Source organism: Hemiscyllium ocellatum, chromosome 13 (genome assembly GCF_020745735.1).
Source record: "Hemiscyllium ocellatum isolate sHemOce1 chromosome 13, sHemOce1.pat.X.cur, whole genome shotgun sequence".
Lineage (NCBI taxonomy): Eukaryota > Metazoa > Chordata > Chondrichthyes > Orectolobiformes > Hemiscylliidae > Hemiscyllium > Hemiscyllium ocellatum.
In genome coordinates this window covers 457,522-476,030 of record NC_083413.1, presented here as the reverse complement: position 1 = coordinate 476,030, position 18,509 = coordinate 457,522, and the positions used below count along the sequence as shown (strand labels likewise).

The following is an 18,509-nucleotide window of genomic DNA, read 5'->3' as shown; positions in this document are numbered from 1 at the left end:
TAACATTGTACAAGACATTGGTTTGGCCGCATTTAGAATACTGTGTACAGTTCTGGTTGCCATATTACCAAATGGATGGGGACGCTTTGGAGAGGGTGCAGAGAAGGTTTACAAGGATGTTGCCTGGTATGGAAGGTGCTAGCTATGAAGAGAGGTTAAGTAAGTTAGTTTTACTTTCATTAGAAAAAAGGAGATTGACAGGAGACCTGATTGAGGTTTACAAAAACATGAAGGATGTAGACAACGTGGATAGAGACAAACTTTTTCCCAGGGTGAAGGATTCAATAACGAGAGGTCACACTTTCAAGATGAGAGATGGAAACTTTATGGGGGATACACGCGGCAAGTACTTCACACAGAGGGTGGTGGGCGTTTGGAACGCGTTGCCAGCAGAGGTGTTAGAGCAGGCACAGTAGATTCATTTAAGATGCGTCTGGACAGATGCATGAGTAGGTGGGGAGCAGAGGGATAGAGATTCTTAGGAATTCACTGACAGGTTTAGACAGTATCTTTGGATTGGCTCAGGCTTGGAGGGCCGAAGGGCCTGTTCCTGGGCTGTAAATTTTCTTTGTTCTTTGTTCTTTATGACATAGTGCTGTCTGAACTTTAACTTTGTATTTCCCAGTCCAACACCCGCATCTCCAAATCATATTAAATCTTCTACACTATCAAATGCATCGTGCAGTTTTCATGATTTGCAATTTGATTTCAAAGCTTATAAATGTGGCTGGCTCAGGAGTTGGCCTGGTGGAGAGCTGGTGCATGTTACACAACACATTGTGATGACCTGATTATTTGATGTTGCTTTTATAATGCAATTGTTTGTTAAGAATGCAGGAAGTACAGCAAGTAAGTTTGCAGATGACACAAAAATTGGAGGTGTAGTGGACAACGAAGAAGGTTACCTCAGAATACAACCGGATCTTGATCAGATTGGTCAATGGGCTGAGGAGTGGCAGATGGAATTTTATTTAGAAAAATGCAAGGTGCTGCATTTTCGAAACAAAAATCAAGACAGGACTTATGCACTTAATGATAAGGTCCTGGGGAATGTTCCTGAATAAAGAGACCTTGGAGTGCAGATTCATAGCTCCATGAAAGTGGAGTCGCAGGTAGATAGGATAGTGAAGAAGGCATTTGGACTGCTCTCTTTTGTTAGTCAGTGCACTGAGTGTAGTAATAGGGAGGACATGATACAGCTGTACAAGATATTGGTTAGGACACTTTTGGAATATTGTGTGCAATTCTGGACTCCTTTTCATAAGGAGGATGTTGTGAAACTTAAAAGGGTTCAGAAAAGATGTGCAAGGATGTTGCCAGGGTTAGAGGATTTGAGCTACAGGGAGAGGCTGAACAGGCTGGGGCTATTTTCCCTGGAGTGTCGGAGGCTGAGGGGTGACCTTATAGAGGTTTACAAAATTATGAGGGGCATGGATAGGGTAAATAGGCAAAGTCTTTTCCCTGGGGTCGGGGATCCAGAACTAGAGGGCATAGATTTAGGGCGAGAGGGGAAAGATATAAGAGACCTACGGGGCAACTTTTTCACGCAGAGGGTGGTACATGTATGGAATGAGCTGCCAGAGGAAGTGGTGGAGGCTGGTACAATTGTGATGGTACATGAATAGGAAGGGTTTGGAAGGATATGGGCCGGGTGCTGGCAGGTGGGACTAGATTGGGTTGGGATATCTGGTCAGCATGGATGGGTCTATGACTCTATGACCATGACTCTCACCAAAAAAGTAAAAATGACCAGGTTCCAACTGGATGCTTAAACACATTTTATGGTTGTCTTATTTCAAACTGCTGAGTATTATTATTTGGTAATTTGAAAGAAATGTCTAGTGACTTTGAGCCTTATTATTGGGCTATTGGTTGCTGATCAAGGGTATAACTAATACTGAGACATATTTCCTGCCTGATGTCCTAGAGGTTAAAGGGGAGCTTTGCATTACAGATTTTTAGTGGGTTGGGCAAATCAGTGGCACTCCTTTGTCAAAAGGCTGGAAATAATGGCTAAAATGTATCTGGCCACGGGATGGTGTAAGGACCCTCTGGGATCCAGACCCATCTCCTCTGGAAAATGAAAGTGACTCCAGCTTAAGCTCCTGTTTCAGAGACCATTGAAAAATGAAAAAAAATGTATTTATGCCTCATTTCCTCAACGTTTCAGGTTCCATTGTCATCCTGTGATTCCAATATGTCCCACATTTACTCCTGTATTTTTAAAAATATAATCACAGAATGAGGGCATTTCTGGCTACGTCAGCATAGCTTGCTCATCCCAGTTGTTCGAGAAGGCATGGTGAGCTTTTACAGTACATATGGTATCGATATAGTCTCAGTGCTATCAGGCAGGGAATCCCATGGATTTGACCCAGTGACAGTGACTGAACCATATTATGTTTCCAAGTCAGGATGGTGAGTGGCTTTGAGGCTAGCATTCCCATGTATTTGCTGCTCTTGTTCTTCTAGACATTCGAGGTCATGGGATTGGAAGGTGCTGTTGAAGGACTCTTGGTGAGTTCTTGCAACACATCCTATTGATGAATGTTGGAATATTTTTAAAAATGCTAGAGAAACTCAGCAGCCGTGTCGAGAGAGAAACAGAATTGATAGATAGGGTCCAAAATGATGCTTTTTCACCGCTGAAAGCACTCCCTTTGTCCTTGCTCTGGGCAACCTCACAATCTGTTCCACGCACTTCTCATCCTCCTCTATAACACTGCAAAACGAGCATATTCTAGATCCTTTAAGTTTAGAGGAAGAATCATATTGGACTCCAAACCTTAGCTCTTTCTTTCTCAAAGGATGCTGTTGGATCTGCTGAGTTTCTGCAGTACCATGCTTTTATTTCAGATCTCCAGTCTCAGCATTATTTTCAGGCAGAATGCTGATGGTGTTTGATAAGATGCAAATTAGCTTTTGTTCACAAGGTTGTTGAGAAGTTGAGTGTCATTGACACTCATCTGCCACTCATTACATCACACTTTTGAGTGGATCTTGTAGATGGTGGTCTGGCTTTGGAAGGTCAGGGAGTGAGTTACTTGCTAAAGGATCCTTGGCCTCTGGCTCTTGTAGTCATAGTAATTATATGTCTAGTCAATTCATTTCTGATCAGTGGCTGATAGTCGAGAATTCAGTGATAGTAATGTGATTGACTATCAAAGGGGTGGTGATTATCTCGTCTCTTATTGGAGATGGTCACTGCCTGACATTTGTGTAGCACAACTATAACTTGCCACTTTTCAGCCCAACCCTGAATATTGCCAAGGCATTGTTGAATATGGACTGTCTCAGAATATGAGGAGTCATGAATGGTGTGGAAAATTGTTCACTGATGAATGCACATCCTCAATTTTGACATTAAAATGGAGGGAATGTCATTGAAGCAGCTGAAGATGGTTGGGCTTTGGAAACTTCCCAGAGGAATGCCTGTGGTGATGGCCTGTGGCTGAGATGATTGACTCTAATAAACACAACTATCTTCCTTTGTATGACTACAGCCAATGGAGAGTTTTCCATTAACTCCAGGTTTTCTAGGCTTCTCTTTGACGCATTCAGCCGTGATGTCAAGGGCAGTAACCTTCACTTTCTGTCCTCGAGATTTGCACTTTTGTCCAAGTTGGTGTCAGACTATAATAAGGTCAGGAGCTGAGTTGCCCTGGCAGAATTCAAACTGGGTGTCATGCACAGGTTATTACTGAGCAGGTGCTGTTTGGGAATCCCATTGATGACACCTTCCATCACTTTATTGATGATCAAGAGTAGACTGATGGGATGGTAACTGCCTGGGTTGGATTTGTCCTACCTTTTATGAACAAGGCAAACCTAGGCAATTTTCCACGTTGTCAGGTAGATGCCAGTGTTGTAACTGTAATGGGAGAGCTTGGCTAGGGGAATGGCAAATTCTGGATCATAATACCATAAAATATAGAACCAAAATTAGGCCATTTGGCCCATTGAGACTGCTCCACCATTCAATCATGGCTGCCATGTCTCTTAACTCAATTTTCCTGCAATCTCTCTGTACTCCTTGATCCCGCTGCTAATCAAGAACCTATCTATCTCTGTCTTACACAGCCTTGGCCTCCACACCCATTTGTAGCAATGAGTTCTATAGATTCACTACACTGTGGCTGAAGGAAATACCTTCACATCTCAGTTCTAAATAGTCGCCCCTTCACCCTGAGTCTGTATCATTGGCTCCTTGACTCACCTATCAGTGGAAACCACTTCTCCACATCCACTTTATCCAGGCCTCTAAGTATTCTGTAAGATTCAATCAGATCCCCCCCCCGCCTTCCTCCTAAACTCCGTTGAGTACAGAACCAGTCCTCATATGTCAATCCCTTCATCCCGAGGATCATTATGGAAACTTGTTTGGAACACATCCAGAAGGATTCACTCCCTCCTCTACCGATGCTCAGGAGCAGCAACATGTGCTATTTACAAGATGCACTGCAGAACTTCATGCAAGATCCTCAGATAGCACCTTCCAAACCCACAACCACTTCCATCTAGAAGGACAAATGCAGTAGATGTCTGGGAACACCACCACCTCCAAATTCCCTCCACCATCCTTACTTGAAACTATATCGCCATTCCTTCATGTCGCTGGGTCAAAATCTTCCTAATTTCATTAGACCATCAGACATAGGAGCAGAAATTAGTCCATTCGGCCCATTGAGTCTGCTCTGCCACTCAATCATGGTTGATAGGTTCTTGATTGCCAAGGGAATCAAAGGTTATGGTGAAACAGCAGGAAAATGGGGTTGAAAACCTATCTACCTCAGTCTTAAATATACTCAATGACCTGGCCCCACAACCTTCTGTGGCAATGAGTTCCACAGATTCACCACACTCTGGCTGAAGAAGTTTCTCCTTATCTCCATTCTAAAGAGTCTTCCCTTTATTTCAAGACTGTGCCCTTGGGTCCTAGTCTCTTGCCAATGGAAACATCTTCCCAACATCTACTCTGTCCAGGCTATTCAATATCCTGTAAGTTTCAATCAGATCTCCCCTCATCTTTCTAAACTCCAATAGGTGTGGTCCCACGGTCCTCAAACGTTCCTCATATGTTAAGCCTTTCATTCTTAGGGTCATTCTTGTGAATCTGCTCTGAACCCCCTCCAGGGCCAGTACATCCTTCCTGAGGTATGGGGCCCAAAACTGCTCACAGTACTTTCAGTATGATCTGACCAGAGCTTTATAAAGTCTCAGAAGTACATTGCTGCTTTTATATTCTAGTCCTTTGGAGATGAATGGCAACATTGTATTTGCCTTCCTAACTACCAAGTTAGGAAGTTGGGGTAATTTTTGTGTCAACTAAAGCAGGTGGACTGTAGTGATTCAAAATGCAGCTCATTCCACCTTCTCAAGGTCAACTTGGGATGGGTGATAAATGCTGGCTCAGTCAGCAATGCCCACTTCCCACAAATGTTCATCGTGGGCGGCACGGTGGCACAGTGGTTAGCACTGCTGCCTCACAGCGCCTGAGACCCGGGTTCAATTCCCGACTCAGGCGACTGACTGTGTGGAGTTTACACGTTCTCCCCGTGTCTGCGTGGGTTTCCACCGGGTGCTCCGGTTTCCTCCCACAGTCCAAAGATGTGCGGGTCAGGTGAATTGGCCATGCTAAATTGCCCGTAGTGTTAGGTAAGGGGTAAATGTAGGGGTATGGGTGGGTTGCGCTTCAGCGGGTCGGTGTGGACTTGTTGGGCCGAAGGGCCTGTTTCCACACTGTAAGTAATCTAATCTAATCTAATCTAAAACCCTCCTCTGGATCTCCTTCCAAGGCCAACACAAGTTTCTTTAGATACAGGACCCAAAACCGCAGACCATATTCCAAATGTGGTTTGACTAGAGCCTTATACAGCCTCAACAGTTCATCTTTGCTCTTGTATTCCATCCCTCTTGAAATGAATGCTAACATTGCATTTGTCTTCCTAACTGCCAACTGAACCTGGATGTTAACCTTAAGAGAATTCTGAACTTGGACTCCCAAGTCCCTTTGTACTTTAGATTTCTAAAGCCTTTCCCACATTGTATTCCATCTGCCACTTTTTTGCCCATTCTCCGAGCCTGCCCATGTCTGTCTACAGCGTCCCTATTCTCTCAACATTATCTGTCCCTCTACCTACCCTTGTGTCATCTGCAAACTTAACAACAATGCCCTCAGTTCCAGATCCAAATAGATCCTTTACATTCTGCCTTCTGCCAGTCAGCCACTTCTCTATCTATGCCAGTACCTTACCCCAAAAACCATGGACTCTTATGTTATTTAGCAGCCTTCTGTGCAGCACCTTATCAAAGGTCTTCTGGAAATCCCAGTTGATCATATCCATTGGCTCTCTGTTGTATAACTTGCACATTACTTGCGCAAAAAATTCTAACAGATTTGACAGGCATGATCTCCCCTTGTCAAAACTGAGCTGACTCAGCCCTATTTTATGTGCAGTTCCAAGTACTTCACAATCTCATCTTTAATAATGCACTCTAAAATCTTATCAACAACCGAGGTCAGGGTAACCGGCCTATAGTTTCCTATCTTCTGCCTGCCTTCTTAACACACAGGCAGGACTGAAGAAGGGTTACACCCGAAATGTTGACTTCTCCACCTCCTGGTGCTGCCTAACTTTCTGTGTTCTTCCAGCCTTTTGTCTGTCTATTTTGAATTCCAGCATCTGCAGTTTTTTTTGTCTTGTCTCCCTTCTTAAATAGTGGTTACATCAGCCATTTTTCAGATCTCTAGGATCCTTCCTGACTCCAATGATGTTTGAAAGATCACCATCAATGCATTTACAATCTCCTCAGCTATCTCCTTCAGAACCCTGGGGTATAGTCATAGAGTCATAGACCATGGGTCCAGGTGATTTATTCACCTTCAGACCTTTCAGCTTCCTCAGCACATTCTCCTTGGTGATGGCCACTACAATCTCCTCTTCCTCTGACTCTGTCGAAGTTCTGGAGTGCTACTGATATGTTCCACTATGAAAACTGGTACACTGTACCTACTCAGTTCTCCGCCATTTCTTTGTTCTCCATTATTACTCCTCCAGCCTCAATGGTCCAGTGTCCAGATACCCAAAAAACTTACAATCTTCTCTTTTATGACTAGAGAGCTTACTCTCAAATTTCTTCTTCTCCACCTTATTGCATTTTAGTTGTCCTCTGCTAGTTTTAAAGACTTAGCAATTCTGTGGCTTCCTGCTAACCTTCAGCTTTTTCCATAATGTTCCATGCAACTGAACCACTCCCTCAAGAAAGCAGCCAACATAATCAAAGACCCCTCCCACCCCAGTTTTGCTCTCTTCCACTCTTTTCCACCTTGCAGAAGATGCAAAAGTTGGAAAATATATACCAATAGATTTCAGGACAGCTTTCTCCCTGCTGTTATCAGACTTCTGAACAGGCCTGTCATATATACGAGTTGATCTTTTTCTGCACCTTCCCTGTGGTTGCAATGCTATATTCTGCATTATGTTCTATTACCCTGTTATACTTATTATAAGGTATGATTTGTCTGATTAGCATGCAAAACAATACTTTTCACTGTATTTTGATACGTTACAGTAAGAAACCAAATCAAATTAAAACTGCATATCCCTGGTTATGTGATTCACTAGGACTCTGGTCCCAGCCTGATTCAGGTGGAGCCCCGCCCATTGGAGCAGCTTCCTCTGTACTGGTGCCAATGTGCCATGAATTTGAACCCATTTTCTCCACACCAATCTTTTATCTTGCTGACCCTATTCCAATTTGCTTCTGGCTCAGGTAGTAATCCAGAGATTATTATGGTTTTGGTTCAGCTTTTTAATTTAGCCCCAAGCTGCTCATATTCCCTCAGCAGAGCCTTGTTTCTCTTTCTGCCTGTATCATTGGTACTTACATGAACCACAATGATTGGATCTTTCCCCTCCTGCTCTAAATTCCTCTGCAGCACTGATGAGATAATCTGAAGCCAGACAATAGCTGTCAGGACTGTCAATCTTGGCCATATGGAACAAGGCCTAATTCCCTGATCATACTATCCCCGATTACAACTACATTTCTCTTTTCTCCCTCCTCTTAAATGGTTCCCTGTACCACAGTGCTGTGGTCAGTTTGCTCATCTTCCTTAAAGCACCCCCCCCCACCTCTCATCCACACAGGGGGCAAGAATCTCCAACCTGTTTGACAAGCTGAGGGGCTGAGGCGCCTTCAGCACTACCTCCTGGATCCCTCTACCTGCCTCATTCACAGTCATACTCTCCTATCCCTGACCCTTGGCCAAGTTCAAGGTAGTTAATCTAAGGGGTGTGACTGCCTCCTGAAACATGATGTGAAAATGTGTTGCTGGAAAAGCGCAACAGGTCAGGCAACATCCAAGGAGCAGGGGATTCGACGTTTCGGGCATAAGTCCTTCGAATTTCCTGTTCCTTGGATGGTGCCTGACCCGCTGTGCTTTTCCAGCAACGTATTTTCAGCTCTGATCTCCAGCATCTGCAGACCTCACTTTTTCCTCCTGAAACATGATGTCCAGGTAACTCTTCCCCCTCCCTGATGTATCGGATTATTTAAAGCTCAGACTCTAGCTCATTGACTCTGAGCCAAAGTTCCTCAACTGACCAACTTTTGTTGCAAATATGGTCACTTTTAACCATAACAGGGTCCACCAGTTCCCAGTCGTGCAGTTACAACACATCACCTGTCACGGTAGCTGTCTTTTAATTGTTTAGTTCTTAACTTGATGTTTTTTTATTTTGGAAATAGTACTGGTCTTTTAGTTTGTAGCCTGTAAATATTTCCCCTACTTACCTTCAATCTGAAAGTAACCAATATAAATAATCAAATTAGCTTCTACCATTAACCAATGGGTTTACGGCTTTCCTGTGATGTCAATCTTGTATAGGGCCCTGATTCTGGGCCTCAATTTATCCTGTTTTTAAAAAAACAACTTACAAAGTGTGAGCCAAAATAAGCAGCACCTGCCTTCTGCAGCAAATTCCCACATTGTCTCCAAATTCCCCTAATTATATACTCACTTGGACTGTGTCTCACTCCCGACATGCTATCTCCTTCCTGATCGTGTGCTTTCCACAGGCCCTATCTTAATTGAGCTACCGTGAGCCAGGATGACTCACACTGGTTAAGCTTCACAAGTAATTAACTGCTATTTAGGTCCCATTCAGGTTTCAGGTGATTAACAACTATCTCTCACTCAGCTCAGTCAGCCTCTTTACTAATCTTTTCTATAATCTATTGAGTTTTCAACTTTTGAAACAGAGAAAGGAAAGAAAGATTTACACTTCTATTCCGACACTGGCTCCAAGTTCCCCAAACTATGTGACTTACTTTGAATGTGGTCTCTCCTTCCTGACCATATGAAGATTACTGAGCACAAGTCTTCAGTACTATTTCCAGAAATTTGTTGGGGCCCATTGCCTTTGCAGTTTCCAAAGTATCCAACCGTTTTTGGATACGACATGAAGTGAAGCGAATTTGCTGAAGACTGGTATCTGAGATGCTGGGGACCACTTGAGGAGGCCGAGATGGATCATCCAATCAGCACTTCTGGCTGAAAATTACGGTGTATGTGTTGCCTTTACACTGATATGTTGTGTCTTCAGTCATTGAGAATGGGGATATTTATGGACCCTCCTCACCCGGTGAAATGTTTGATTGCCCACTACCATCATGACTGGATATGCTAGGACTGCAGAGTTTAGGTCTGATCCATTGGTCGTGGACTCCCTAATAACCTCCATGGATTGTTGATCTACTATGGGTAGGTTGGTGAAGACAATTCAAATACAGAGGAACCTTGATAATCAAGTTTTGATTATCCAAATTTTGGATTATCAGGCCAAGATCGCAAGGTCCTGATGCTTGGCTAATCGGTGTTCTGCGGCATTCAATTATCGGAGCATTCGATTATCTGAAAGAAACGCTCCCCCCCACCCCTTGTCGTTCATATAATCAAGGTTCCTTTGTACACATTGTCAATTTGTTGGTTCCATCACCACCTGCCACAGACTCAGTCCTTGATGGCATGAAACCTCATGAGGCCCAAAGTCAATGGTGACAACTCCCAGGGCAACTCCTTCCTGACTGCATACCACTGTACTGCCACCCCAGCTGGAGCGATCCTATCAGTGAGTCGGGACATACTATGGTTATTGGTGATCATATCTGGGATATCATCTGGAAGGTATGATTCTTTGTAAATGATTATGTCAAGCTGTTGCTTGACTTGGTTTGGCAAGTTCTTCCAATTTTGGCACATACCTCCAGATATTAGTAAGGAGGATCTTGCAGCTTTTGAAAAGCCATCTAGCTCATACTCAGCAATATTGATACTGTTTGCCTGATGAGATAATTGAAGAGTAAAGCACAGGAATTTTCAACTAAGGAACTCCCAATCTTTGTACATCCTCCCTTCTTCTCAATGAAGTCAATGATCTTACAAAACAAAGCATAAGAGTCATCCCTCACAAACCTATACAGGAAACATCTCTGCAGGTAGAACATGACATGACTGGATATCCCTGTCTCTGTCTCTGTCCCAGTGCACTACAGCTGACATTGTGGCAGGAATAGTGGAATGATAAAACACTTTGACAGCCTGAATGTTCTGGTAAAAGTCAAACAGAGACACCAGCAATCAGGAACAACATCAATCTTTTCTAAAGAGTGAAGCTAAATGTCTTCCTGTTATGATGTTAGATCTGTTAGGCTGGATATTACATGTCCCACACCAGCAAATGGCCACATTATACAGGTTGTAGTGGCTATCCCCCCCACTCCCCACTCCCAGTCTCACACCCAACTTCTGCGCTCACCCCTATCATAAAGGAGTGGGCAGGTTGGTGCCAAATAATTAATGGTCAGTTGAGCTGTCACAACAGAATATGATTGGCATGTGCAGGTGGATAGGATCGGGATTCTGCTATTTAAAATAAGTTTATTTACCGTTTCCAATCATTTCCTAATTTTAAACACTATGGTTATGGCAACTCAGAGAGTGCATGTGAGGTTTTAGTATAATATACTTCACATGCAAAATAAGTCTCATTGTATAAAGTAATGTCATTGTTGTATATTTTGACTTTGAGGTGCTGATGATCCCAACAGTAGAGCTCATCAATACAGGCAGATGAAACATATCCAGTGAAAGAAGGGACTCCTGCTTTGCACGTTGTAAATGCTTCCAGTTTGATCTGAAATTACTTTGTATTTGAAACATTTGAAATGGTCATGTGATGAAGTATTATAGGATGGATTTTCAATGTACAGTCAAAGATAAATCTGACTTTGCAGGTCAGACCCATGTGAGAAACTGTCCAATTTTCATTGGTAATGAAGGTCAGTATTGTGAGAGAGTATTTCTCTATTGGTGTTTGTTTGGTAACTTCAATTTTACAAATGGACATAACATAGAACATAGAAGGATACAGCGCAGTACAGGCCCTTCGGCCCTCGATGTTGCGCCGACCGAATCCTACCTAACCTATACTAGCCCAATAACTTCCAAATGCCTATCCAATGCCCGCTTAAATGACCATAAAGAAGGAGAGTTCACCACTGATACGGGCAGGGCATTCCATGAACTCACAACCCGCTGTGTGAAGAATCTACCCCTAACATCTGTCCTATACCTACCACCCCTTAATTTAAAGCTATGTCCCCTAGTAACACCTGACTCCATTAGCGGTAAAAGGTTCTTAGTATCTACCCTATCTAAACCCCTAATCATCTTATACACTTCTATCAGATCTCCCCTAAACCTTCTCTTCTCCAATGAGAACAGCCCCAAGTGCCTCAGCCTTTCCTCATAAGATTTTCCTACCATTCCAGGCAACATCCTGGTAAACCTCCTCTGCACTCGTTCTAAAGCTTCCACATCCTTCCTATAGTATGGCGACCAAAACTGCACACAATACTCCAGATGAGGCCTCACCAGAGTCTTATACAACTGCAACATGACCTCAGGACTCCGGAACTCAATTCCTCTGCCAATAAAGCCCAATACACCATATGCCTTCCTCACAGCACTATTTACCTGGGTGGCAACTTTCAGAGATCTGTGTACATAGACACCAAGATCCCTCTGCTCATCCACACTACCAAGTAGCCTACCATTAGCCCAGTAATCCATCATCTTGTTATTCCTACCAAAGTGAACGACTTCGCACTTAGCTACATTGAATTCCATTTGCCACATTTCCGCCCAGCTCTGCAACTTATCTATATCCCGCTGTAACCTACCACTTCCTTCCTCACTATCCACAACTCCACCGACTTTTGTGTCATCCGCAAACTTGCTTACCCAGCTTTCAAGTCCTTCCTCTAGATCATTTATAAAGATAACAAAAAGCAATGGTCCCAAAACAGATCCTTGTGGTACACCGCTAGTAACTGCGCTCCAAGATGAACAGAATCCATCAACTACTACCCTCTGTCTCCTTCCAGCCAGCCAATTCCTAATCCAAACCTCTAATGTATCCTCAATGCCATACCTCCGAAGTTTTAGCATTAGCCTACCATGGGGAACCTTATCGAACGCCTTACTAAAATCCATATACACAACATCTACTGCTTTACCCTCGTCCACTTCCTTAGTCACCTTCTCAAAGAACTCAATAAGGTTTGTGAGGCACGACCTGCCCTTCACAAAACCATGCTGGCTATCCCTGATCACGTTATTCCTACCCAGATGTTCATAAATCTTATCCCTTACCATTCTCTCTAAGACTTTGCCCACCACTGAAGTCAGACTCACTGGCCTATAGTTACTAGGGCTATCCCTACTCCCTTTCTTGAACAATGGGACCACATTCGCTATCCTCAAGTCCACTGGTACTATTCCCGTTGACAATGACGACATAAAAATCCAGGCCAATGGCTCTGCTATCTCCTCCCTAGCTTCCCATAGGATCCTGGGGTAAATGCCATCAGGCCCAGGAGACTTATCTATATTCATCCTTTCCAATATTCCCAAAACCTCTTCCCTGCATATTTCCAGGGCATCCATTCTAATTATTTGTGATTCCATATTCACATCAGCAACAGTGTCCTGTTCCTGAGTGAATACTGATGAAAAGTACTGATTTAATGTCTCTCCAATCTCCTCCGCCTCCACACACAACTTCCCACTACTATCCTTGACTGGACCGATTCCTATCCTAGTCATCCTTTTATTCTTGACATACCTATAGAAAGCCTTTGGGTTTTCCCTAATCCTACCAGCTAAAGACTTTTCATGTCCCCTTCTCGCTTCTCTTAGCTCTCTCTTTAGATCCTTCCTGGCTACCTCATAACTCTTTATCGCCCCAACTGAACCTTCACGCCTCATCTTTACATATGCCGCCTTCTTCCCTTTCACAAGGGACTCCAATTCCTTACTAAACCACGGCTGCCTCACAAGGCCCTTTACACCATGCCTGACTGGTACATACCTATCGAGGACACGCAGTAGCTGCTCCTTGAACAATCCCCACATCTCATTAGTGTTCTTCTCTTGAAGCCTGTTTTTCCAATCCACACATCCTAAGTCATGCCTCACTGCATCATAATTTCCCTGCCCCCAGCTATAGCTCTTGCCCTGCGGCGCACGATTATCCCTCTCCACCACTAAAGTAAAAGTCACCGAGTTGTGGTCACTGTCCCCGAAGTGCTCACCTACCTCCAAGTCTAACACCTGGCCTGGTTCATTACCTAGAACCAAATCCAATATAGCCTCCCCTCTTGTTGGCCTGTCGACATATTGTGTCAGGAAACCCTCCTGCACACATTGTACAAACACCGACCCATCTAATGAACTCGAGCTATAGCTCTCCCAGTCAATATCTGGGAAGTTAAAGTCCCCCATAACAACCACCCTGCTACCTTCACTCTTTTCCTGAATCATCCTCGCAATATTATCCTCTACTTCTCTAGGACTATTAGGAGGCCTGTAGAAAACACCTAACAGGGTGACCGCACCTTTCCTATTTCTAACCTCAGCCCAAACTACCTCAGATGGCAAGTCCTCTTCCATCGTCCATTCCACTGCTGTGATACTGTCTTTGACAAGTAATGCCACGCCTCCCCCTTTTTTACCCCCATGTCTGATCCTACTAAAACATTTGAACCCTGGAACGTGCAACAGCCATTCTTGTCCCTGTTCTACCCACGTCTCTGTAATGGCCACAACATCGAAGTCCCAGGTACCAACCCACGCTGCAAGTTCACCTACCTTATTCCTTATACTTCTGGCATTGAAGTATACACACTTCAATCCACCTTTCTGGTTACAGGCACCCTCCTTAGAGATCGCTGCATTATTCCTAACCTCCCTACACTCAAGGTCCTGTACCCTAAAGCTACAGTCCTGGTTCCCATGCCCCTGCAGAGTTAGTTTAAACCCTCCCAAAGAGCACTAGCAAACCTCCCCCCAAGGATACTGGTGCCCCTCAGGTTCAGGTGTAGCCCATCCTTTTTATAGAGGTCCCACCTTCCCCAGAAAGGACCCCAGTTGTCCAGAAACCGGAATCCCTCCCTCCTGCACCATCCCTGTAGCCACGCATTTAACTGCTCTCTCTCCCTATTCCTCGACTCTCTATCACGTGGCACGGGTAACAAACCAGAGACTACAACTCTGTTTGTTCTAACTCGGAGCTTCCAACCTAGCTCCCTGAAAGTCTGTCTGACATCCTCACCCTTCTTCCTACCTATATCGTTGGTGCCAACGTGGACCACGATCTGGGGCTGCTCCCCCTCCCCCTTAAGGACCCGGAAAACACGATCAGCGACATCACGTACCCTTGCACCTGGGAGGCAACATACCAAACGTGAGTCCCTGTCGCCCCCACAAAACCGTCTGTCTGTACCCCTCACTATCGAGTCCCCAAGAACAATTGCTCTACCTTTCTCCACCCTACCCTTCTGAGCAATGGGGCCAGGCTCCGTGCCAGAGGCCTGAACCTCGTTGCTTGCCCCTGGTAAGTCATCCCCCCCACAAGTATCCAAAATGGTATACTTGTTCTTGAGGGGAATGACCGCAGGGGGTCCCTGCACTGGCTTCCTCCTCCCACTCCCCCTCACTGTCACCCATCTATCTTGAACTTTCGGAGTAACTACTTACCTAAAGCGCCGATCTATGACCTCCTCTGCCTCCCGAATGATCCGCAGTTCATCCAACTCCAGCTCCAGTTCCCTAACACGGGTTTGGAGGAGCTGGAGATGGGTGCACTTCTTGCAAGTGTACTCAGCAGGGACGCTAATGGCTTCCCTCACCTCATACATGTTGCAAGAGGAACATTGCCCTCTCTGCACTGCCATCCCTCTAAAAGTAAGCTTTCCTTAAAAAAAACAACAAAAACCAACTAAATCTAAAGAAACAAACAAGGAAAATGCAGCACTTACCCGCTAGTCACAATTGGTCTTATTATTAGGTTAGAGGAGGTGGAAGGGTGGGAGGCACTACTCGTGTAGTGCCTCGGGTGACTCGCCTGCGCGTTTAAATAAGGGGAGAGAAAAAAAACCTTACCCAGGTAACCTAGCGCGCCTTCCGGGTCTGCTACCGCTTTTTTAAAGGAAAACTTTAAACTTTTAACTATTAAATAAACGACCAAACTTACCCACCAGCCGTCGCGAAGTCTTCCGAGAGACTGAGGCCTAAAACTCGGAGCCCGCGTTTAAATAACGAAAATCTATCTTTTAGATACTTGAAAGACTGAGCAAGAGCCAACATGTAGCAGAGCTAAATGAAAGAAGCTGACTGTCACTATATTTTTGAACAATGATATCTTGTCAATCTTACAGACCAATGCTTCCATCCACACTTACCATAGGCTTTTTCTTCAATCCAGATTTTTTACAGAATTATACGAGACATTAGCCCTGGGGAGGAGCTCTTAGTGTTGATGAAGAGTGAAGGCTACTCACAAGAGACAATGGCTCCAGAGATACATGGTGAGTAACTGTCACTGTCATAACCTCATCACACTGCAGCAACAGCACAAATCAGTGCAAAGTACATGTCTTAACCAGGTCGAGAGTGTAGTGCTGAAAAGCACAGCAAGTCAGGCAGCATCTGAGGAGCAGGAGAAGCAACGTTTCAGGCATAAGCCCTTCTTCAGGAATCTTATGCCTGAAACATCAATTCTCCTGCACCTCCGATGTTGCCTGACCTGCTGTGCTTTTCCAGCAGCACACTCTCAACTCTGATCTCCAACGTCTGCAGTTGTCAATTTCTCTTACATGTTCAAATTGGGGCCACACAGAGATTTCATGTTTTCCATTCAATTCAATTCTGGTCAACAAAAGCAATTCATTTGCAAGTACTTTCATTGACCAGCTGCAAAACTGCTCCACTGATTGCAAACATCTGCAAAACTGCATTTATTTCATGATCTTGGAACATTGGAAAATGGGCACGTTTGTTTGAATGTAACAACAATTTTTAAGGGAGCTTGATCCATATATGGTGGCATTGTGTTTTCACAATTCAGTGACCAAATAATATATTTTTAAGGGCGCCTCAGTGGTTAACACGCTGCCTCACTGCACCAGGGACCCGGATTCAATTCCAGCCTTGGACAACTGACTGGGTGGAGTCTGCATGTTCTCCCTGTGTCTGTGTGGCTTTCCTCCAGATGCTCCAGTTTCCTCCCACAGTCCAAAGGTTAGGTGGATTGGCCATGCTAAATTGTCCATAGTGTCCAGGTTATTTTGCCATGGTAGGTGTGGGGTTACGGGAATAGGGTGGAGGGTTGGGTCTGGGTGGGATGTTCTTCGGAGGGTTGGTGTGCATTCAATGAGCCAAGTGGCCTGCTTCCACACTGTAGGGATTTTAATAATCTTATAATGCATTCTACCTCACAAGTGATTATCTTCAACTATTCAGTGATGTCAAGAATACCATTTATAAAGATTAAATCTTTCCCTAAACTTCCATAGTTCTAACTTTTAAGGGGAATAAAAATGCATTGTGTTTTCCCTGTTTTTATAAAGTCCAATGTCCAATAAATGCATTGAGTTTTTTGAGAAGGTGACCAAGCATGTAGATGAGGGTAGGGCAGTTGATGTGATATAAATGGACCTTAGTAAAGCCTTTGATAAGGTTCCTCATGGTAGGCTGATGGAGAAAATGCAGAGGCATGGAATTGAGGATGATTTAGCAGTCTGGATTAGAAACTGGCTTTCTGAAAGAAGACAGCGAGTGGTGGTTGATGGAAAATATTCAGCCTGGAGTCTGGTTACTAGTGGTGTGCCACAAGGATCTGTTTTGGGACCACTGCTGTTTGTCATTTTTATAAATGACTTAGACGTAGGTATAGGTGGATGGATTAGTAAATTTGCAGACAACAGTAAAGTCTATGGAGTAGTGGACAGTTTGGAAGAATGTTACAGGTTGCAGGGGAACTTGGATAAACTGCAGAATTGGGCTGAGAGGTGGCAAATGGAGTTCAATGCAGATAAATGTGAGGTGATGCATTTTGGGAAGAATAACAGGAAGGCAGAGTACTGGGTCAATGAAAAGACTCTTGGTAGTGTGGATATGCAGAGGAATCTTGGAGTCCATGTGCATAGAACCCTGAAAGTTGCCACACAGATGGATAGTGCTGTTAAGAAGGCATACGGTGTGTTAGATTTTATTGGTAGAGGGATTGAGTTCCGGAATCGTAATATCATGCTGCAACTATACAAAACACAGGTGCGGCCACACTTGGAATGTTGTGTACAGTTCTGGTCGCCCCATTACAGGAAGGATGTGGAAACATTGGAAAAGGTGCAGAGGAGATTTACCAGGATGTTGCCTGGTCTGGAGGGAAGGTCTTATGAGGAAAGACTGAGAGACTTGGGTTTGTTCTCATTGGAGAGAAGAAGGCTAAGAGGGGATTTGATAGAGACATACAAGATGATCAGAGGATTAGATAGGGTAGACAGAGAAAGACTTTATCCTAGGATGATGACATCAGCTTGTACGAGGGGGCATAATTACAAATTGAGGGGTGATAGATTTAAGACAGATGTCAGAGGCAGGTTCTTTACGCAGAGAGTGGTAAGGGTGTGGAATGCCCTACTTGCTAATGTAGTTAACTCAGCCACATTAGGGAGATTTAAACAATCCTTAGAGAAGCACATGGATGATTTTGGAATAGTGTAAGGATCGAGCTGAGAATAGTTCACAGGTCAGCGCAACATCGAGGGCCAAAGGGCCTGTTCTGTGATGTATTGTTCTATTTTCTTAACCTTGTACTAAATGCTTGTTAAAAAGTATTTTGAAAGAAGAATCATGCCCCTTAATCATAGAATCCCTACAGTGTGGAAACAGGCCATTTGGCTCAGCAAGTCCACACTGGCCCTCCGAAGAGTAACCCACTCAGTCCCATTCCCCTATTACCCTACATTTACCCCTTACTAATGTACCTAACCCACACATCCCTGAACACTAATAGCAATTTAACATGGCCAATTCACCAAAACTGTACATCTTTGGATTGCGGGAGGAAACTGGAGCACCTGGAGGAAAACCACATAGACAC

At 44.2% G+C, this 18,509-nt stretch overlaps 1 protein-coding gene across 12 annotated transcripts in view; it reads left to right on the top strand.

Annotated features, from left to right (window-relative positions):
- Positions 1-18,509, top strand: part of mecom (MDS1 and EVI1 complex locus) — a 239,013-nt gene that overhangs the window by 54,121 nt on the left and 166,383 nt on the right. For all 12 annotated transcript variants that reach the window (XM_060834453.1, XM_060834462.1, XM_060834461.1 and 9 more), the window contains exon 3: positions 15,831-15,933. In XM_060834453.1, coding sequence (XP_060690436.1) covers positions 15,885-15,933 — 49 coding nt within the window. In that variant the 5' untranslated portion in view covers positions 15,831-15,884. The remainder of the gene's footprint in view (positions 1-15,830; positions 15,934-18,509) is intronic.